Here is a 24,694-nt window from a genome sequence, read left to right as displayed (position 1 = left end):
TATTGAATGTGTAAATACAGTATGAAGAAACACACATCTGACACAATCGTCTTTTTATTGTTTATTAAGATTATATAACTCATATTAAAAGGTGAAGTATATTGTTTAAACATTTGTTAGGAAGCTAAAGCTGTATCAGTATTTGTCAGATAGAGGACAGAAATGATCAGATATAAGATTTCCATCTGTTTTGCTATAAGAGCAATAAAGCTGATTTCTTGATTTCTGAGTTACTTATATAAAAACAGCACATGCAGTGCTTAGAGAAATACCGCTGTGGTTAAACATCTTATAAAAGCACATATGACACTCACGCTCTACAATCACACAAAGCCAGATCTGTGAGAGTCAAACTAATAATAACAGGTAATGTGAAGCTTCTTGTGTGCAGCTTTAACAGCTCAACACAGATTCAGCTCTGACTTTCACTGGACAGAGTCTGGACACACAGAGTCTCAGGAGCATGTGTTGATGATGTCAGAGTGATTGACAGGACAGCAGTGGGCGGGGCTTGTGTTGTTAAAGTGATCTCGTCCTCTCTTCTGCTCATTCACTGCATCAGGAACTTATTTATCCAGCAGTGACATCTCTACAGTCTCTGATTCATTCTCTCTCTTTCCTGAGGAATCTGAAGAAACACACAGACAACGAAGAATTAAAAACTGAGAAGAGGTACTGCTCTGGATTTTGATGTATATATATAAAAAAAAAAAAAGTGAAGTGACATTCAGCCAAGTATGGTGACCCATACTCAGAATTTGTGCTCTGCATTTAACCCATCCGAAATGCACACACACACACACACACTGTGAACACACACCCGGAGCAGTGAACACACACACAGAGCAGTGAACACACACACACACACACACAGTGAACACACACACAGAGCAGTGAACACACACACAAACAGGGAACACACACCCGGAGCAGTGAACACACACACACACTGTGAACACACACACAGAGCAGTGAACACACACACACACACAGAGCAGTGAACACACACACACACTGTGAGCACACACCCGGAGCAGTGTTCATCATTTATGCTGCGGCGCCCGGGGAGCAGTTGGGGGTTCAATGCCTTGCTCAAGGGCACCTAAGTCATGGTATTGAGGGTGGAGAGAGAACTGTACATTCACTCCCCCCACCCACAATTCCTGCCGGCCCGGGACTCGAACTCACAACCTTTCGATTGGGAGTCCGACTCTCTAACCATTAGGCCACGACTTCCCCATAATGAGATGCAAACTAAAAAACTCATGTCAAGGATGTATAACTACAGGTGCATCTCAATAAATTAGAACGTCTTGAAAAAGATAATTTCAGTAATTCAACTCAAATTGTGAAACTCATGTAAATAATTCACTGCACACAAACTGAAGCAGTCTAAGTCTTTGGCTCTTTTAATTGTGATGATTTTGGCTCACATTTAATTTAACTGAAATGTAAAGTTTAATTTTTCTCAGCTTTTTTTGAGCTACTCACCATTGTGAGGGACAAAAAATCTCTGCTCTGCACTTCTGGATTTGATGTCCCAGGTTCCAGAGTGTTCAGTTCTGATTTTCCTGAGGGTCAGATCTCCACCTTTATTTATTTTATTATTAGGCTCCAGAGTGACAGGATCTCCCTCAGTCTCTAACACGGTCCCTGTCAGCAGCACACAGAAACAGAGAAATGAGGAGATTATTACTGAGTATGCAAACAATCATGACAGAATCATTTAATGTCTGAGAGGATAGTGTGTGATTCTTCATATGTGTGCTTCTAATAATCACTTCATCTCCTGGATGACCTTTAGCTGAAGACTTTGAACTGTTAACTATAATGTTACATGTGTTTACATTAATTAGATGGTTAATAAATATTTACCACACCAAAAAAAAAAAACTTCTGAACTCATACAACAGCCCTGTGTTCAGTTGAACTGTTTGCTTGCTGAAAATCTTGCCTCTAATTCTCAAATATTATTGTCCATACTCAAACACGTGTGTGGAGTTCATCTATTAAATAGATTGAGTTAATTAATTCCCTCTGTCATGTTTGTAGCTCAGTGTTGTATTTCAGATCTGTAGTGAATAGGAAGATGATCAGTGAATAATCACTCATATTTCTGTCTGTTCTCACACAAACATCACATGACTCTGAATACGTGATGTTTAAATGAAGCAGATGAATGAAGCCACACACAGTGACACACACACACACGCACACAAGCACAGACACACACACAAACACACACACCTACTCACACACACACACACACACACACAAACACACAGTGACACAAACACTCTCACACACACACACACACACACACACACACACACACACACACACACACACACAGTGACACAAACACTCTCAAACACACACACACACAGTGACACAAACACTCTCACACACACACACACACACACACACACACACACACACACACACACACACACACACACACCTAATCACACACACAGATATAACTGAGAATGAAAGACCAAAGAACAGCAGGACTGTGATTTTAGACTAGAAAAGAACAAAACTACATGAACAAACAGATGTAAATCAAAGACAGATCTTAAATTCAGCCTTTTAAAGAGATTGATATTCAGTAATTAGTGTGTTATTGTAATTCAGCTCAATACTTCACAATCACACTTCATTAATTACTGCATCAGATACAAACAGAACTAGTGATTAAAATAGAAATGTTGAGTGAAAATCACACGATATATATTCAAACTCTAGTGAAGCACAATAAAGCTCAGTGTTGTTTGTCTTGCTGTATCAGCTCTAATACTTACACATTTGTTTTAGTAGTTCAGAGATCTTGCAGCGATGGTAAATCACTCCAGCAGCAGCAACAAGAACAGCAAGAACAACAAGAACAATCGCTGCTACAACACCTGGAGACAGACCTGGAGACTGATCTGGTTCTGTGAGGATAAACAGAGACAGTCATTAGTGTGAATGTGTGTCTGATCTATAACAAACACTACACACATCAGAAAATACTTCATCTTTTCAATATCTCGATAAAAAGGTGTTGACATGATATCTAAAGGATAATAGTTATGGTTTGGAGCATTATTTTACTCTGTTATAGACAGACTTGGGTTGTAAAGTGGTTATTTGTGTCATTACATCAGACTATATTTGTGTTACCACTATTTAAAATAACAAACATGATCAGAATTTAAACAAAAGGGAAAACTTTTGCTCCAGTTACACAAAAAGGGTCTTTAGGTAAATGTCAAAAATCTATTTGTACGAGGAAATACTGTGAATTTCATGTCATCTATTATTTTCTAACCTAAAGTGTTAAGTGTATAAAACAGTTGTCTGAAGACTCAGAGTTACTCACGGTTGACAGTGAGAATGAACTGCTGTAAGCTCTCTCTGTCTGTAAGTATTAGTTGATAGAGTCCAGAGTCTGTGGTTCTGCTGTTTGTGATGGTCAGAGATCCAGTCTGAGGATCCAGCTTCAGTCTGTCTCTGAATCTCTCCTCAGTATCGTTTAAAGAGATGTTTTGAGTCTCTGCATCAAATGTAGCCAGGAGGATGCCTTTATCTCCATACCTCCACAGCATCAGATCATCTCTGTGTATTTGAGTAAGATTAGGGTCTAGAGTGACAGATTCTCCCTCCATCACTGACACCGACTGTGACTTCACTCCACCTGTCCCACTGATCACACCTGGAGAACACACACAAACAGATTCTCAGAGACATTAACTTACAAAACCTCAGACCTTCTGGCTACAGCTGATAAATGCTAATCATGGGAGATTTTAATATTCACGTTGATAATACAAGTGATGCATTAGGACTTGCGTTTACTGACCTAATAAACTCTTTTGGAGTCAAGCAAAATGTCACCAGGCCCACTCATCGTTTTAATCATACACTAGATCTAATTATATCTCATGGAATCGATCTTACTGCTATAGATATCGTACCTCAAAGTGATGATGTTACAGACCATTTCCTTGTATTGTGCATGCTGCGTATTAGAAGGCTGCATTGAGTTTGGGCTCCCGAGGGACCCAATGCAAAATCTGCGGGAGTGGGTGGTTTTACCTTTGCTGTGAGCGAGAGTGGGCGGTAGTGTGCAGTAGAAGTTAAGTTGAAAAGAAAATTAAAGCTGCTGTTTACTTGACAGAAGCAAAGCAAGGCAAGTCAGACATCTGGAAACAATTCTCATTGGTCACTGAAAAAAAAATGGGAAAGAGCGATTTCCTGTCCTCCCAAAATTCAGGTTTTATTTTTTCAGCATCGCCGCATCTAGTGCCCCATCAGAGGGGCATTCAGTGTGTATGGGCAGATCTTAGAAGAAAAACGCACAAGTCTGGGAGCACAGTTAGTCAGCAATATAATTTTCCTTCATAGTAATATGGAGTAAGCGAAGCAATAAGGCCCAGTGATTAAATTCATTTGTTGAGTGGTCTACAACTAGACTCTATGTTATCTATATCTATCTCGTATCTCTCTCTCTCTCTCTATATATATATTAGTATTATATATTTTCTTTTTTGCAATTGTCTATTAAGCTAGCTATTGTGAATGTGAAATCATTCTATTTTGTTTTATTTTTAATTTTTGTTTATTTATTTTGTTAAAATTATATCTAGCGTATTTTCAAAGTTCTCAGTGTTTATTTAATGGTAAAGTTATTCGCTAGTTAATCGTTTGGTGCCTGTATGCAGTAGGCCTAGCCTGCGTTTAAAAACTGAGGTGCAGCTAGTTGCAGTTTTGTTTTAACGGTTAATGTTTTATAACGCAACGTCGTCATAAGGGGAAACGTTACCTCCCCTTTCTCTGCTTTGCCCGCCCAAACATTTACATGTAATTCAGTCGCAATGTCAGCACAGGTGTCACAAACAGACTTTTACGAAATGGATTCGACAGCACCGGCACAAACAGTGAGTAACAGTGTTCATTAATGCCTGATCTGTGATCAGTGATTTCTGATGTGTAGATAATTATTCAACTTCACACAACTAAACAAATCGTTTAATACTGTTTATGCATCAGTGAATCAAGCCAGTCACTAAACGATCAACGTAACGTTGTTTCTCTTAGTAGCATAGCATGAAACAAATATTTTATTTAAATTGTAATTAAACTACAGAGAGCGATCAAAGAATGCCTTTATATTGTTTGGAGCGGTCAATCACACATCGCGAGTATATCTGCACACTTGCCCAAACTGCTGTTATAATCAATGATGCTGTTATGCTCCACAACGAAGCTCTTGCACCTGTTTCACACATACTCCGTCTGCAGTGCGTTTGCAGTCCGAGTGTGTTATGTATGTGGTGCAGAAGCAGCACGGACTCATTGTGCTTTCACACAGGAAGCGTTTGCAGTCCGCTACTGATCTGCGGCTGTTTAGTCCACAAACACAACATTTGTTCATTATTTTGATTTCAAATCATCTTAAAAAAAAATATATATATATATATATATTTTTTTTTTCGGCATTGTGACTCTTTTATCACAGAAGAGTAACAATATTTCATAATCATACAAACATTTTGTTGAGACATCAAACATTTAAAAAAAGAAAATAATCCACATCATGGGACCTTCACGAAACGAATTTCACAAATCAAAATTCAACACATTCGGGTTTTTAACACTGCACATAACTCTGGGTTATAAGTTTGTTTTAATGACCAAACCAAGTCCACTTTTAACCTTTTCTATAACAATATTTCACACTTCTAATTTCAAAAGAGGACTGGAGCATTAATGAAACCCTGCTTGGTGCTAAACCTAGACATGTGCCTCTGTTAAAAACTATAGATCTCCCATCACCTGCAGCATCATGACCCTTTAATGCAGATTTGATGTCACATTTCATTTACACATAATACAAAAAAAAATAAAGAATTCAACTCAGCATTTACAAAACATGAATTACTAACATTAGAAAGGTCACCTGAGTTTAGAACAACCCTGTATTAACAATACTGTCCCCTTCCTGAAAGAAATAAATAAAGACAGAAAGAAATAAAGAAAGACAGAAAGAAATAAAGAAATGTAAATGCTCACTTTGGACAGTAAGATGAAATGTCTTGTATGTAGGCTTAGTTCCTCCTCTAGAGATCTCCAGTTGATATTGTCCAGCGTGTCTGATTCTGGTGTTTCTGATGGTGAGAGAGCCAGTGATTTGATCCACCAGTAATCTGTCTCTGAATCCCTCATCATCAGTGACAAAAAATGAGGTGAGATCATTCTCTCTCGTTATGTGAGATATTAAAGAGCGTTTAGGTCCAAAACTCCACAGTATGGTATCATCATTGAGTATTTGAGTAAGATCGGTGTGTAGAGTGACAGAATCTCCCTCTATCACTGATATATCAGTCTCTGGACCAGACACACCTGGAAGAAGAAAAAGAAGAAGAAGAGTTCACAGGGATAGATGAAACTGATACCACACCTGTAACCTCACGAAACAGATTCAACAGAAATCATTGTGTGATTCCTGATCAATCAACATTATTACTGAGGAGTTTGTCGAGAAGAAAAACAACTGTATGAATTAGGACGATAGTATACACAGTAATTGTTTGAGTGTTCAAACCATATTTCTACATAGCTGAATTATATCAAGAGCTATAAATCTATCTTAGTTATTTATGATTTACTTTCTTTTGCATTAAAGGACAGCTGAGAGACAGAAAAGTAAAAGATGTGTATCATGATTAGTGATGTGTCGTTCTTGAACGATTCGTTCATTTTGAACGAATCTTTAATGTGACTCGGGAAGAACGAGTCGTCTCGGGGAGTGATTCATTCAGTCGCGCATGCGCATTATTCTATAGGTTCTGTTCTAGTAGTAGTGATTCACCTGTCAGTCAATGCAGTCTTGAGCCGGAAAGAGAATTGATTAGTTCATAGTTCGGGTCTATCGGGTTTTTGACTCGTTCCTTAATCACATGACAGCCCCATACGCTAACCCAATGCTCTCTGAGCCGGAAAGAGAATTGATTAGTTCATAGTTCGGGTCTATCGGGTTTTTGACTCGTTCCTTAATCACATGACAGCCCCATACGCTAACCCAATGCTCTCTGAGCCGGAAAGAGAATTGATTAGTTCATAGTTCGGGTCTATCGGTTTTTGACTCGTTCCTTAATCACGTGACAGCCCCATACGCTAACCCAATGCAATATGAGCCGGAAAGAGAATTGATTAGTTCATAGGTCGGGTCTATCGGGTTTTTGACTCGTTCCTTAATCACGTGACAGCCCCATACGCTAACCCAATGCAATATGAGCCGGAAAGAGAATTGATTAGTTCATAGGTCGGGTCTATCGGGTTTTTGACTCGTTCCTTAATCACGTGACAGCCCCATACGCTAACCCAATGCAATGTGAGCCGGAAAGAGAATTGATTAGTTCATAGGTCGGGTCTATCGGGTTTTTGACTCGTTCCTTAATCACATGACAGCCCCATACGCTAAACCAATGCAATATGAGCCGGAAAGAGAATTGATTAGTTCATAGTTCGGGTCTATCGGGTTTTTGACTCGTTCCTTAATCACGTGACAGCCCCATACGCTAAACCAATGCAGTCCGAGCCAGAAAGAGAATTGATTAGTTCATAGTTCGGGTCTATCGGGTTTTTGACTCGTTCCTTAATCACATGACAGCCCCATACGCTAACCCAATGCTCTCTGAGCCGGAAAGAGAATTGATTAGTTCATAGTTCGGGTCTATCGGGTTTTTGACTCGTTCCTTAATCACGTGACAGCCCCATACGCTAAACCAATGCAATATGAGCCGGAAACAGAATTGATTAGTTCATAGTTCGGGTCTATCGGGTTTTTGACTCGTTCCTTAATCACGTGACAGCCCCATACGCTAAACCAATGCAGTCCAAGCCAGAAAGAGAATTGATTAGTTCATCTCATGAGTCTTCGGGTCGGGTCGAGTCGAGTCATTCCTTAATTACGTGACAATTACGTAATTGTTGTTTATTGTTTATTTTTGTGCCAGAAAAGCTTTGTAACAAAGAGGACAACTATTCCAAAATAATAAAAAAGTAAATAATTAAAAATAAAACTAAAAGATAATAAAGCCACAGGGTCTAATAACCTTAACAAATGAACTTTAAAAGTACAATATAAAAAAAGAAAAAAAAAAGAAAAACTAAATATTGCACAACAAGCTTTGCTTTTTTTATATAATAATTTAAAATGAATACATTTTAAAAGAAATAACACTTTTGTGCCAAAATAAAAACTTTATATCAAAGAGGATAACTATTCCCCAAATAATTTTAAACCATTTAAATAAAAATAAATGAAAATTAAGAGATACTAAAGCTACGGAGCCTTATAACAATAACAAATTACCTTTAAAATCACAACAACAAAAATATTGCACAACAAGCTAGTCTTTTTCTAAATAAATAAAAATAATTAAGCTTTAAAATAAATAACACACTGTGGCTATATTTTTAGGACTTGCTTTAAAGGCAGGGTAGGTAAAAAATGTATAAAAACTTTTTTTCCAAATTTGTTTAAACTTTATTTATATATCAATACATAATTAAAATGTAAGTACTCTGAAAAAGAAAGTATAAAAATCGAGTGACTGTAGACCTCTCACGACTGTTTTAAAACAGCTCATTATTTCCATTCACTCCACCCCCTCCCTTCTGGGCTCCTTCCAAAGCCTCTACTACGGCTCGCTAAGTAATGTTATGTTAGCTATATTACGCAGCTACGTGTGCTAATGACACATGCTTCATGAAAAAAATATGTATGATCAAAATACAAAAAGAAAGATTTACCTGTCCAGCAGAAATAAAGCCATCAAGGAGTCCCTTTTCAGCCCCTTGAGTTCCCTCAGTTCTCGCCATCGCTGGAAAGCCACGCCAATATTAACTCGCGTTTTATTTCTTTGTTTATCCAAAGACTTTTTGTTCATTGCCTTTTCTTGTACTGTTACTGTCTTCCTTTTTGCCTGGTTTGCCTTCACTAACTGCATAGGCCGGTACTGTGAATTTTGCTTGCTGTTTCTCTGCCATTGTTTTGGTATTCCTAGGATCCGTGCCTCTTGAATTCCTCAAATCAAACGTGCACGCACAAGTGGGCAGGTCATGTGTGGCAAAAGGGTGGTTGCCATGGTTGCGAGAGAGTGACAGTCGCCTAAGCCAATCCTATGTTTCGTCCCGAAATGGAAATAATGAGCTGTGTTTAATACAGATTAAACAGTCTAGAGTCTAGAGATTTTTATATTCTTTTTATCAGAGTACTTACATTTTAATTATGCATTGATATATATAGAAAGTTTAAACAAATTTGGAAGAAAGTTGTTTATACATTTATTACCTACCCTGCCTTTAAGGCATGTTTGCATTAAAATAAAAAAACAAGCTCCCTGACCTTGGATGGGCTGAGTCTGTTTCTTCTATCTGAGATAATCTGCCCAGTTTTAGAAAAAACTCTTTCAGATGGCACAGATGTGGCCACAATGCAAAGTCTTGTCTTTGTGACTTCAGAAAGGCTTTTGTATACTGGTGAACATCTCCTCCACCAGGCCAGAGGGTCTGATGTGCGGGGTAAGAGTGGCTCTGCAAGGTAGGCCTGCACCTTTATAGCATCTGAGGTCTTAGAAGAGGAAGCAGAAGGTCTCAAGCTTGCTACCCTCTCGTCAAAGTCTTCCCAAAACATGGCCCCTGCACTGGATCTGAAGTATCCTCCTCACTCTGAGCTGGGTTAAAACTGTTAAAGCTGAAGTTATCATAACCTTAATGTTTTAAACTAACATTAATAATTCAAATTCAAAATTTTATTTGCTTTTAATGTATATGTCATTATGTCCTTTTTTGAGCAATCTTCTTATACATATATTACACCAATATGTCAAGTCTGCCTAGGAAAAGCAATTATTATACTAGCAAACTCAAAATTGGAGTAAAAATGAACAAACTAGTATAAATACTTTTTATTGTACGCTTGAATTATTATATTATTATATAGCCTAGTGTTTATTTACCGATAGACAGTCAAAAAGACAAATTAATCAATATTTTATTTATAACAGGGTTTTATTTATTTATAAAATAATAACAAACCACAGATCCTCAACAAACAGTAACAAAAACACAGTGACAGAAAATGTCAGAAATAGCGTATGGGGCTGTCACATGATTAAGGAATGAGTCAAACTCGACCCGAGACCCGAAAGACTCATGAGATGAACTAATCAATTCTCTTTCCGGCTCAAGACTGCGTTAGTTTTGCGTATGGGGCTGTCACGTGATTAAGGAACCAGTCAAACTCGACCCGAGACCCGAAAGACTCATGAGATGAACTAATCAATTCTCTTTCCGGCTCAAGACTGCGTTAGTTATGCGTATGGGTCTGTCACGTGATTAAGGAACGAGTCAAACTCGACCCGAGACCCGAAAGACTCATGAGATGAACTAATCAATTCTCTTTCCGGCTCAAGACTGCGTTAGTTTTGCGTATGGGGCTGTCACGTGATTAAGGAACGAGTCAAACTCGACCCGAGACCCGAAAGACTCATGAGATGAACTAATCAATTCTCTTTCCGGCTCAAGACTGCGTTAATTTTGCGTATGGGGCTGTCACGTCATTAAGGAACAAGTCAAACTCGACCCGAAAGACTCATGAGATGAACTAATCAATTCTCTTTCCGGCTCAAGACTGCGTTAGTTTTGCGTATGGGTCTGTCACGTGATTAAGGAACCAGTCAAACTCGACCCGAGACCCGAAAGACTCATGAGATGAACTAATTAATTCTCTTTCCGGCTCAAGACTGCGTTAGTTTTGCGTATGGGGCTGTCACGTGATTAAGGAACGAGTCAAACTCGACCCGAGACCCGAAAGACTCATGAGATGAACTAATCAATTCTCTTTCCGGCTCAAGACTGCGTTAGTTTTGCGTATGGGGCTGTCACGTGATTAAGGAACGAGTCAAATTGACCCGAGACCCGAAAGACTCATGAGATGAACTAATTAATTCTCTTTCCGGCTCAAGACTGCGTTAGTTTTGCGTATGGGGCTGTCACGTGATTAAGGAACGAGTCAAACTCGACCCGAGACCCGAAAGACTCATGAGATGAACTAATCAATTCTCTTTCCGGCTCAAGACTGCGTTAGTTTTGCGTATGGGGCTGTCACGTGATTAAGGAACGAGTCAAATTGACCCGAGACCCGAAAGACTCATGAGATGAACTAATTAATTCTCTTTCCGGCTCAAGACTGCGTTAGTTTTGCGTATGGGGCTGTCACGTGATTAAGGAACGAGTCAAACTCGACCCGAGACCCGAAAGACTCATGAGATGAACTAATCAATTCTCTTTCCAGCTCAAGACTGCGTTAGTTTTGCGTATGGGGCTGTCACGTGATTAAGGAACGAGTCAAATTGACCCGAGACCCGAAAGACTCATGAGATGAACTAATTAATTCTCTTTCCGGCTCAAGACTGCGTTAGTTTTGCGTATGGGTCTGTCACGTGATTAAGGAACGAGTCAAACTCGACCCGAGACCCGAAAGACTCATGAGATGAACTAATCAATTCTCTTTCCGGCTCAAGACTGCGTTAGTTTTGTGTATGGGTCTGTCACGTGATTAAGGAACCAGTCAAACTCGACCCGAGACCCGAAAGACTCATGAGATGAACTAATCAATTCTCTTTCCGGCTCAAGACTGCGTTAGTTTTGCGTATGGGTCTGTCACGTGATTAAGGAACGAGTCAAACTCGACCCGAGACCCGAAAGACTCATGAGATGAACTAATTAATTCTCTTTCCGGCTCAAGACTGCGTTAGTTTTGCGTATGGGGCTGTCACGTGATTAAGGAACGAGTCAAACTCGACCCGAGACCCGAAAGACTCATGAGATGAACTAATTAATTCTCTTTCCGGCTCAAGACTGCGTTAGTTTTGCGTATGGGGCTGTCACGTGATTAAGGAACGAGTCAAACTCGACCCGAGACCCGAAAGAATCATGAGATGAACTAATCAATTCTCTTTCCGGCTCAAGACTGCGTTAGTTTTGCGTATGGGGCTGTCACGTGATTAAGGAACGAGTCAAACTCGACCCGAGACCCGAAAGACTCATGAGATGAACTAATTAATTCTCTTTCCGGCTCAAGACTGCGTTAGTTTTGCGTATGGGTCTGTCACGTGATTAAGGAACGAGTCAAACTCGACCTGAGACCCGAAAGACTCATGAGATGAACTAATCAATTCTCTTTCCGGCTCAAGACTGCGTTAGTTTTGCGTATAGGGCTGTCACGTGATTAAGGAACGAGTCAAACTCGACCCGAGACCCGAAAGACTCATGAGATGAACTAATCAATTCTCTTTCCGGCTCAAGACTGCGTTAGTTTTGCGTATGGGTCTGTCACGTGATTAAGGAACGAGTCAAACTCGACCGAGACCCGAAAGACTCATGAGATGAACTAATTAATTCTCTTTCCGGCTCAAGACTGCGTTAGTTTTGCGTATGGGTCTGTCACGTCATTAAGGAATGAGTCAAACTCGACCCGAGACCCGAAAGACTCATGAGATGAACTAATCAATTCTCTTTCCGGCTCAAGACTGCGTTAGTTTTGCGTATGGGGCTGTCACGTGATTAAGGAACCAGTCAAACTCGACCCGAGACCCGAAAGACTCATGAGATGAACTAATCAATTCTCTTTCCGGCTCAAGACTGCGTTAGTTTTGCGTATGGGGCTGTCACGTGATTAAGGAACGAGTCAAACTCGACCCGAGACCCGAAAGACTCATGAGATGAACTAATCAATTCTCTTTCCGGCTCAAGACTGCGTTAGTTTTGCGTATGGGGCTGTCACGTCATTAAGGAACGAGTCAAACTCGACCCGAAAGACTCATGAGATGAACTAATCAATTCTCTTTCCGGCTCAAGACTGCGTTAGTTTTGCGTATGGGGCTGTCACGTGATTAAGGAACGAGTCAAACTCGACCTGAGACCCGAAAGACTCATGAGATGAACTAATCAATTCTCTTTCCGGCTCAAGACTGCGTTAGTTTTGTGTATGGGTCTGTCACGTGATTAAGGAACCAGTCAAACTCGACCCGAGACCCGAAAGACTCATGAGATGAACTAATCAATTCTCTTTCCGGCTCAAGACTGCGTTAGTTTTGCGTATGGGGCTGTCACGTGATTAAGGAACGAGTCAAACTCGACCCGAGACCTGAAAGACTCATGAGATGAACTAATCAATTCTCTTTCCGGCTCAAGACTGCGTTAATTTTGCGTATGGGGCTGTCACGTGATTAAGGAACGAGTCAAACTCGACCCGAGACCCGAAAGACTCATGAGATTAACTAATCAATTCTCTTTCCAGCTCAAGACTGCGTTAGTTTTGCGTATGGGGCTGTCACGTGATTAAGGAACGAGTCAAACTCGACCCGAGACCCGAAAGACTCATGAGATGAACTAATCAATTCTCTTTCCGGCTCAAGACTGCGTTAGTTTTGCGTATGGGTCTGTCACGTGATTAAGGAACCAGTCAAACTCGACCCGAGACCCGAAAGACTCATGAGATGAACTAATTAATTCTCTTTCCGGCTCAAGACTGCGTTAGTTTTGCGTATGTGGCTGTCACATGATTAAGGAATGACTTAAACCCGAGGACTCTTGTCAGATAAGAGGTTAGGTGAGCTAATCACAGACTGAAGACCCAGGTGAAGAAGGAAATTTTTTTTCTGTATCTTATAGCATTTTAGTTTTGAATTGTTTTAGTGTGATCAACGTTTGCGTAAGTACTAGATGTGTTGGGGAAGTAACACATAACATTTTCATTACATTTTGCTAAAATGAACGAAATGACTCGAAAAAAGATTTGTTCATTTTGCTGAACGAGACTCAAAAGTCAGAGTCGGTAAAATGATCCAAACTTCCTATCACTAATCATGATCTTTGAGCACCTGCAACATACACTGTACAACAGCTCTGAACATTTTCTGCACCACACAAACACACACACACACACACACACACACGCACACACACACACGCACACACACACACGCACGCACACACACGCACACACCCACACACACACACACACCCACAAATACTTCTTGTGAAGTGGTCAAAACAAATCGCTTCACTTTCTACTCTGCCAGTAAAATATAAAAACATACATACATATATAAGTTTTTAAAAGTTAAATAAATATTTGAATAAGATGAACTTGTGAGGCAAGCAGAGGCGGACAGAGTACACAGTTTCATTACTTGAGTAAAAGAACAGATACCCCTTCTAAATTTTACTCAAGTACAAGTACTACAGTCAGATGTCTACTTAAAAGTACTATAGTACTCGTTTTTAAAAGTACTTGAGTATCATAAGTACATTTTGTAAATATTGCATTACTACTGCCACAGTGCTTACATTTATGTACAGAAACGTCCTACATGGAGTTATGAAAAATGTTAATGTTAATACCTTGGAGAATGTAAACGGAATTGAAAGTAAAATCAAGTCATTTTCATCTTTTTACCATGTTGCTTTATTTAACATTTCTCACTTGCCCACAAGGCAATAGCACAATGACAACGCTCTGACAAACCTCTGCTAGAGTTTTAATGGATTTTTTGCACCCACATTTGAACCTGACTGTGTTAAACACACCGCATCCTCAAGAACATCAAAGAAAATGCTCAGCTTACATTAATGTGTATTATCAGAAAAGAGAATTCAGCTAACAATTGTGTGTACATGTGAGTTTCTCTGTTTTTTCATCAATCAAATCAATAAACCTAAACCAGTAAAGAAGGCACTATAGCAATGTTCTGACACACCTCTGAACCTGACCGTGTTATACACACAGCATAGAAGAGAAAATAATAATGATAAAGAAAATCAGCTAATCAGCTGTGTTAAGGTCAGCGTACAAAGAAGGAAAAATAAAATTCATCTCATTTGAGTTACAGTACTGAGCCCCTTCCTCTCACACTGACACACAGGCAAAGGCAGGAGAAAATACTTTCAGCTGAATAACACCATTCTCACACACACAATCTATGTGTGACAACTCACAACTGTGTGTGTGTGTGTGTGTACTGTACTTCAATTCAATCAAATGTCATGAAGTCTTTAGCAGGAAGCTGAAGGTGATTGCTGATAGGCTGTCCCAATCAGAGACGCCTGCTCAATCCAATCACGTTTGAGAGGGAAACAACAAATGCAGGGTTTTTTTCCGTCCACACGGAGACGCATTACTGTGAATATGCACAAATCTTTTATTGGATAGGTGCTTCGTCCACATGGATCTGCCGTTTTGGAAGAGTGAAACTGGTGTTTTTTTTAAACCGGGTCCCAGATTGGATAAATCTGAAAACGCCATCTTTGTGTTTTTGTTTGGACGGTGAATCCACATATTTTCTGAAATGACATCATCAGCCCGCGTCTTGCCCCTAGTCCGACACCGCTATGTGTTTTTGCTTAATTAAAAGGGCAATATTAATTATGCAAGAGAAAATTAGACTCCCAGGTCTCTTAAAATGAACAATTAAGTTTCATTTTTTAGATAAAAAATATTTTTATTTTTTAAATGCATAGAATGCAATGTATACATCAAAAATAAACATTGAATTATTACCCATTGTTTCTCTGTCTGTACTTGAACTGTGAACAATGACAAGAAAGGTGACAGATGAAGTAAGTGCATTTAAGTGCCATTCAGTTGGGGTTTTAATTAAAGCTTTTCTGAGATGCACATTAAACATTAATTTAATTTATCTTTTAATTATTGAAAACTAAGCAAACTTAACTTGGTAAACAAAGGGGATTTACTATTAAAAATAAAACATGGAAGAAATGTTGTGTGATTTAAACCTTAAAAAAAATAATGTTTGATTTTTTATTTTAGTAGTAGGATATATACATTCTGCTGAACCATAGTAATACATCTCTGGCAAATACTTGTCTTTGAACTAAACCGGACTTTTATTTTGACGGGTTGTTGTACCTTTACAGTTCTGTGTATGTGATGTGACGCTAGTTTTACTCAAATCAAACGGTCAGATGCTCATGAAGTGACTGTCAGAGCAGTTCTGGAGATGTTGTTCATGTGTTCACGTCTTATTTAGTGAGACAGCAGACGCTGAAATCACCGGAGCGTCACGCGTGCATCAGTGTGTTAATAAAGGAAGACGCGCTTCTGCTCCATTCATTAACAGAGACACGCAGAACATGCAGGATTCATATTTAAATAGACTGTTCCGGCTTAATATTTACAGATATTAGTCCATATCGTGATTTGATGCAAGTGCAATGACCTATTTTTGATTAATTCATTCATAATTTGGCAAATTTCGTGCCGTTCCGCGTTAAACTGTAAATTCAGTTTTTATGACTGGATTCCGTGATTCCCTCCGTGTTTCCTGCATCATAGGACCCTAGCTGTGGTGTGCCAGCTCTATCTGCCAATGGACACACGCCACGACGTTCTCTTCACGTTTGCCCACGCCCTCGAATCAAAACACTGCTGACGTATATATATATATATATATAAATTTATATTAATACAGAAAATATACTTTGCAGGTCAGCACCATTATTTATTATTATTCTTATTGTTTTATTATGTGAACATGTTAAAAGAGCAGCATATATTCATCGTTTTTATTGCTTCACTATTTTTAGATTTTGACATCACATCTACATACATTTTAATCTCCTTTTCAAGCACCATAAAAAGAGTTTTGGCTTTTGTAAACATTTCTGAAAGTGAAATTTACATAAAAATAAAATTACATTTATAATAAAACCAATATCCTTTAAAGAGTGATTCTTGATAGAATAACCCTAACATCACATGTTTATAAGATAAAGAAATGTTCATAAAATAAAAACCTCCACATTTGTAGAAAAAACGCTGGGTATATTGTTGTCTGAAGTTTTGGTTGATTCCATTACATATCTTTTTATCAAAGTTATCCGAAATTATCAAGATGAATTTGTAGTTATTGTCATATTTTATTACCAATTTCTAAACTACAGCAAATAAACTGTGATAATGTGAGAAATGTTGAAGGTGTCTGAATACATTGTGTATTTTATTTTACAGTGAAGACTATGCAGTGCTATTTCAAATTAACAAAACAAACTTAAAAAAGTAAACATTGTGTAAATAGCACAAATAAATAAATAGAATGAACATAGAGTACAAATTAAACAATTTCAGACAGGGCCCACTGTACGACCTGCACCAGGGCCCCTCTAACCCCAGCTACGGCCCTGGGTTAAGGTACGGAGCAATGCACTGTGTGTACTGTAAGACATAGAACAAGGCATGTGGTTTAAAAGATGGCAAGCAAAATAAAAAGCACATCTGAATGCAATAGTTTCATTATTATCCAGAGCGGCTTACTATAAAAAAATTGTGTGCCCAAATCATGTTTTGCGCCAGTAACTGAAAAAGTTTGTCACGCAAGTGCCACCAGTGGAAAAGGTTCGTGTAGTTCCCTGTAGGGAGCTTTCTAAGAAGAAAGAAAGCCAGAGTCTCAGGTCAGCTGTGACCTGAAGAAGAAGTAGTAGTGAAATTGCACACCGTGTTTATCAGTATCTTAATGTTCATTTGGCTAAAAATAAAAACTAATTCAAAATTAATTTGGCTGATTCCTCAAGTTTTCTGCACATACCATGATATATCGATATTGTGAATTCGTATGGCCACAATAATCTAATATCGTGACAGGCCTAATATGAAATAGACTTGTGCCGGTATTCGGTAATGCGATATATTGCGGGTTTAATATGCACGATATTATTATCGTGGGCACTTCTAAATACCGTGAATAAATATACATTGCAAATTATTCTGAATTTGGAATGCATTTTAAGAATAGTATTCCCATCAGCTGCTTAAACTGCACAACATCGCTGTATGCTGCTTGAAAGACGTGTGTGAGCTCTGATGTAAACAACTGTGTAAATTTCTTTATTATTTTTTATATGGTGCTGAATAATTTTTGGTCCCAATTTTATTATTATTAATCAATTTCACTAGTGGTCCACTGTAAGCAGAATTTTTGGGTATAATATGTCGCAGTTTATTTCGCTATACTCACCTGCATAAATGTATTATAGTGTCCTGCATCACTAGTAAAAAAATATATCTGGTGTCTGAATAATTGCTGGTTTGACTGTGCATTACTTCTTGACATTTTTCGCATGAGCTTGAGTTTCCGGTCTGATGCATTTGCACGCGTATGATTGGAAGTCAATGGAACGAAAAGTGCAGTGCGGCCGCCCCATAAGTCTGTGGGAAACACCAGTGTCTGTTAACAAACAAGCAAACATCCTTCAGAACTGTTTTGAGAAGCTGCTTAAGTTTTGAGCCATGTACTGTATTATTACTATGATTTAGGGTACTACTACTACTGTCCGTACCCTGCAATAATCATTTACTCAATCTGTACTTGATGAGATGAAGAGGGAAAAAAGAAAAAGAAAATCAGCCACACATATCAACCAAAAAAAATCTACATCATATTTTGGCCATAAGCTGCCCTGATTTCTAAATATCAGAATCAGCCAGAGAAAAATAAATAAATACAATTAGTTCAACCTCCAAGAGTTTAATTTGAAATTGGGTTTAGATTGAAACCATCTGCAGATTCTGCACTTGTGAACAAAAAAGCTTCCCAAAGACATGACATGAAATAAATATATTCAAACTTTTGTTTTCAAGAAAAATAACAAACATTAAGGGGTAGGAATTAAACAACATCTGAAGTATCAATAGTTGTTTCACACACACACACAAAACTTCTCTATATATACACACACATCAAAATCATTTTAAATCTTACAAATTCATTGGCAGGACAAATCTAATTTTGAATCTTAAAGCCCACCTCTTTATCTTTAGTAGGAAGGGGAAGAGACTTTTTAAATTTCCATCCATATCAAAATCTTCAATCACGTATGATTCCCATCTGAGAGGATTTGGCTAATGATCCCTTAAAAAAACATTTCTAGTAAATCTATTTGTATACATTTTCCTCACAAAAATAAAGGAAACTTCAATTCTGGTTAAACTTGACGGTCCAAAATGATCTTCTTTAACTATTAATCTCAAAGCAACTGGAACGGCTGTTATTATTCTATTATAAACATTAACAGTACACTGCATTGGAATTCCTCCCAAAACTCTCCATTCAGCAACACATTTTCATTATCATCCAAAAACTGGGCAATACCCAAATGACTTTGGATCTCCATTCCTCGAAAAATACAGGCTTTACACTTGGGTAAATTTGGTTTTATATTGGCAGGTTATATTAGACTTTTTTGTTACATAATTGAGTCTCTAGGCAAGAGACAGCTTACTACAAGCCTATACGAGACAGCTTCTGAAAGTTAACATCTTTGTTCTGCTTCTTTTTGACAAACTGATAAAGACTGAAGTAAAAGCCTGTCATACTCTTTTACTGATATATTAAATAGAATTTGAACACGGACAAAACATAGGTAAAATTAAAAGTATTATGTGTTGTGTGCTAAACATATAGCCTAATCATTTTTACAAATACATGCTATAAGATAAAAAGATAAAAAAAAAAACATGAAAATACCCCTTACAAAATGTAACAGTGGTTACAACCAAAAAACATGAGGCTTGTTCGACTTCATGGAGCCCTGCGCAGACCGATCGTCGGCTGACTTGAAGCAGTGCATGCCGGTTAGAAATTTTGTCCGACTTGATACAGCGCTGACGCCACGTGACTGTATGACGTGTGCCATCAAAGTACCGCGAGAGCATTTCGAGAGTAGCCGGAGAACTCAGCCAGCACAGCTTCTGAAGAGCGGCTGCACCGGTTCTGATGACGACACAACTGATCCACGATTGGCTGGATTCACTGATGACACCGATGACGTGCGTTTCAAGTTTATTGGGAGTCGACTTCAGTTTCAGAAATTCTCATATGGACTTTTAAAACAGTTCAATACATTTTTATGACGTCTTCATCTTATAAATCACATTTATTAAATATTGTTTTACTCTATTTACTTTATTGTTAATATAAAGTTTGTGTATGTTTATTTTGCATGACTTTCTTTTTTATACAGACCTTTTACAGTATTCAGCAGCATAACCTATTCGATTGAGCATTTTTAATAACTAAAATGTTAATCTTAAAAACATACAATCTAATGTGGTCATAAATGTATGCTCCTATACAAATGATACATAATACATCATGTCCCTCCATTTGTTTGGTTTCTTCATATTCTCTAGTTTATTTTGCTGTGTTTATACTTCACCTGCACGTGGTTAGCAAACTGCTAACAACTTGCTGTAACTTCGACTTAACAACTTGACAACATTCTGTTCACTTTCAAATAGTTGGTCTAAATCACAATATAAATCCAACAGAATTGTGTTTTCTGTATATGAAAATCAATGGTGTTATGTTTAAAATGTTAAAAAGAGCTCAGCAGGAGGGTACTGTAAATCTTGTTGCTGAAACCTTCTTAAAAACATTTTTTTATAGGTAACTTTTATCATTTTGTATTAGCAGAAACACCCATGTCATACTGCTAAAGTATATATCCAATATGTTATCTTGTTTTGGAAGACACCCTTCCAAAACACCACTTATACACACATCTAATGCCGCGTTCCAGGCAACCCGTAACCCGTGTTTTTCCAACCTTCTACCCGTGAAACTGCACTGGAACAGCAGTCAAACCCGTGACTTCCCCCCCGTGAACTCGTACTAGATAGATGTACTCCGAGTTACGAACTCTGACGTCACATAGCCTGCGAAACAACAATGGCAGCCTCTACGGATAATATTGCCTATGGATGCAGTGTTTACGCAAGTGGTGCACGTTAAAAAAACGATTTTAGGACAATATAACATTGCAATAAAATTAATAATCTAGCTACAATAGCTTGCGCTCAGGAAGTTTGGTGTGACTTGCCTGGAACGCTATAAAGTCGTGAGTCGTGGTTTGAAATCGTGACTTACGGGCTCAAAAACCTGCCTGAAACGCAGCATTAAACGCGATCAAGTAAACAAACGCCACGTGATCTGACATGACTGACGTTATTACAGCAAACTACGGGAGCCACAACGTGTCCGGCTTCATATCTCCGTTTGCAGCTCCTCCCCACCTGCACGCGGCTCGATCGGTCGCATCCAGCCGCAGCCGATGTCGAACACACCTATGGTTACTATGGTTACTAGGGATGTGACGAGATCTTGTGGTACGAGATCTCGCAAGATACGGATGGTCTCGCGAAAACATGACGATATCCTCGCAAAACAATTGGCAGTTTACATTAGAGCTGCATAATTAACTATTCAGCTAAGTCAGAGACTAAGTCTATTACGACTGTTTTACATCACAAACTTTTCCCAAACTTTATACATCTATTATCACAAACCGTACACCATGCATGGTATCAAAAACAATCGCATTTACCCCTCTTCACACTTTCTAATCATGGCATCTTTTCTTTTGTAACGTTACTGACATTTATTTCTCCATATAAACTGTAAATATGAAAGCTATTTTTTCCAGTAACCTACAGCCTTCCGAGAACGAAACCGAAAGTAAATAAAACCATAACTTACCGTCCACAAATAAAACGAACAGCAAGAGCAACATCGTGTTCTGCATGTTGCTGTAAAATCAGAGTTTAATAGACATCATCGTTGGGAAAATATAGCTTATAACGTTACATATATATTCTGTTCGTTGAATCTCGGTTGAGTTTGTCGCTCTGAGCCGCCTCAAAACCAAGTGACACGCGTAAATAACAACAAAAAAAAAAGGCTTAAAAAAAGCAAATGGAAAACCCTTAATTACATCTGAGATTTACGACTGATTACGAAGATTACATGAGGCAGAAACGTAAAAGGAATATATATCCAAAGAAAGAAATCAGAAGTCGCATAATGGCCGCTTGAAATGACTGCTGTTTACTTCCGCTTCTGGCTTCTTCTTCTTCTTCTTCTTCTTCTTCTTCTTCTTCTTCTTCTTCTTCTTCTATTTTTCCTGGCGGTTGACAACTTGTTGTTGTATTACTGCCACCTCTGGACTGGAGTATACCCACAATTTATATTATCTCTATACTTTTAAATTCTTTTTAAAAGCCCTGTATTCTTTAAAAAAGAAAACAAAATTTGACACATCTTATCAGAACTTCTATGTAAAATATTTCTATAATTAAATATAATTTCATTGGCTTCTACTTGCTCAATAAACCTTTCCCTTTCATTCTTATATTTCTGACAAATAAAACAATACATGCTCTACAGTTTCTGAGTTATTTCCAAGACAATACTCACAGATACCATCACCATGCTTTTTCATTAAAAATAATGTACTGTTAAGTCTGGTGTGCCCAATCCTAACCTGGACAACACCACTTCTTCATGTCTAGTTCTACCTGACCCTGCATTCTTATTTAGGCCTACTTTAGACTGTAAGTTAAAAAGATGTCTCCCACTTGATTCATTTTCCCAACAGCGCTGCCATATTTCAAAAGTTCTTTTTTTAATAATAATTTTAACTTCTGCTTTACTGTGTTTTATGTCAACATCAATGATATCTTTATCTGCTGCTCTTTTGGCCCATACATCAGCCAGCTCATTCCCCTCCACCCCTATGTGTGCTGGAACCCATAAGAAGGAAAACATTTTACCCGCCTTTTGCAACCCACTCGCTAACTGCAATACTTCAAGCAGAATGTCTTTCCTGGCCCCTGAATGGGAATTCTTGATACTTAAAATAGCAGAACTGGAATCAGAAGCTATGACAGATTGTCTATTCCCCCCATTACTTTCTACCCATAACAGGGCAAACCATATAGCTACAAGCTCTGCCGTATATACTGCCAAATCATCACTTAGCCTATTTCCTATAGCCAAACCCAGTTCAGGCAACACATGAGCCACTCCCACTCTTTTATCTAATCTTTTAGATGCATCTGTAAAAATAATCCTGTCATTTCTGTAGTTTTCTGTTATATATCTATTAACTATCCCCTTATCTACTCCACATACCTGCTTTTCCTCCAGCAGCCCTAAGTCCACTTTTAATTCCTCAAAAGTCCATGGGGGAACTGTAGAGTATGGTACTGTCATACAGATATTAAGAGCACTTAAACCCATACACTCAACTTTTTGTTCAATACCCCACCCAAAGCTTTTTACTTTTTTATTTAATCGCTCTTGACTATTTCTTAGGGTTATTTGAGCAATATGATCCTCTCTATGACCTTTAAGATTAGCCCAGTACACTAGGGCCAGTTGATCTTTTCTTAAATTCAAGGGCATCTCTCGTTGAATCTTGGTTGAGTTTGTCGCTTTTTCTTCTCCTTCTTCTTCTTCTCATTTAATCGCGGTCGGCAAACCAGGTTTGGTGCATATTCCGCCATCTACTGGAATGGAGTGCGAGGCATTGATATCAGAATACAGAAAAAAAATAACTTCCTTTTAACTGTATTGCTTTAAAAATATTTTTTAGAAGAGCTTCATAACCTTTGTAAGAACTATTCCATATATTCTGCAAAGTTTTAAAGAGTTTATGCCAACAGATATTAAGTTGTACTTTAGCTGAAATCTTTCTCTTTCATATGCCATTCAACAGATCAGCACATGCTCTACAGTTTCTGGAAGTCCTCTTTTATTGCATCATGTCTCCCTATCATCTGAAGTGATTTGTTCAGGGCACAATGACCAATTCTCAGAAGTAACATCACTGTATACTTTCTTACAACTAAACTAAACCAACTTGTGTTTGCTTAACATGCAAATGCCATCCTTTATTTCCTTTGTCCCGCTTTTGCTTAAGAGCCTGTTTAGCTATTTTGTTAACCTCCTCGCTCTCAACACCAACATGATCTGGCACCCACGAAAATACTGCTAAAGAAGTCTCCCAATTCCCCACCAAAAGTTCACAATTCCAGTTAAGTAATTTAAAATAATATTCTTAATACCATTAACGCCATTTTAACATCGGAAGAGTTAAATTTGGTTTTATAGGATTATTTTGAATTTTCTGCCAGGTTTTTTTTTTTTCTTTTTTTTTTTTTTTTACAGCCAGCTTTCACATTACCTTTTGGAACACTCCCTACCTTGTGTTTCACCAATGAGAAACCTTTTAGCATGCCCCTTAACTTTCGTTTCACCAATGAGAAACCTTTTAGCATGCCCCTTAACTTGCGTTTCACCAATGAGAAACCTTTTAGCATGCCCCTTAACTTGGGTTTCACCAATAAGAAACCTTTTAGCATGCCCCTTAACTTGCGTTTCACCAATGAGAAACCTTTAAGCATGCCCCTTAACTTGGGTTTCACCAATGAGAAACCTTTTAGCATGCCCCTTAACTTGCGTTTCACCAATGAGAAACCTTTTAGCATGCCCCTTAACTTGTGTTTCACCAATGAGAAACCTTTAAGCATGCCCCTTAACTTGGGTTTCACCAATGAGAAACCTTTTAGCATGCCCCTTAACTTGCGTTTCACCAATGAGAAACCTTTTAGCATGCCCCTTAACTTTCGTTTCACCAATGAGAAACCTTTTAGCATGCCCCTTAACTTGCGTTTAACCAATGAGAAACCATTTGGCACGTCCATTGCTCCAAGCTGCAGCTAGCCCTAATAGTTCGCGTCTGGTGTGAACAACATTACCCTGTGCGCACATTGACTTCCAAT

The 24,694-nt window shown here is 38.4% G+C and overlaps 1 protein-coding gene across 1 annotated transcript in view; it reads right to left on the bottom strand.

The window, feature by feature from the left end:
* Positions 1 to 21,971, bottom strand: part of LOC132136868 (CD48 antigen-like) — a 452,450-nt gene extending 430,479 nt beyond the window's left edge. Inside the window, exon 1 of the mRNA XM_059547408.1 lies at positions 21,609 to 21,971. Within this exon, the coding sequence (XP_059403391.1) occupies positions 21,609 to 21,654 (46 nt within the window). The 5' untranslated portion in view covers positions 21,655 to 21,971. The remainder of the gene's footprint in view (positions 1 to 21,608) is intronic.
* Between the last annotated feature and the right edge of the window lie 2,723 nt (positions 21,972 to 24,694).

The sequence above is a fragment of the Carassius carassius genome, unplaced genomic scaffold (genome assembly GCF_963082965.1).
Source record: "Carassius carassius unplaced genomic scaffold, fCarCar2.1 SCAFFOLD_56, whole genome shotgun sequence".
Classification (NCBI taxonomy): domain Eukaryota; kingdom Metazoa; phylum Chordata; class Actinopteri; order Cypriniformes; family Cyprinidae; genus Carassius; species Carassius carassius.
This window is presented reverse-complemented; position numbering and strand designations above follow the sequence as displayed.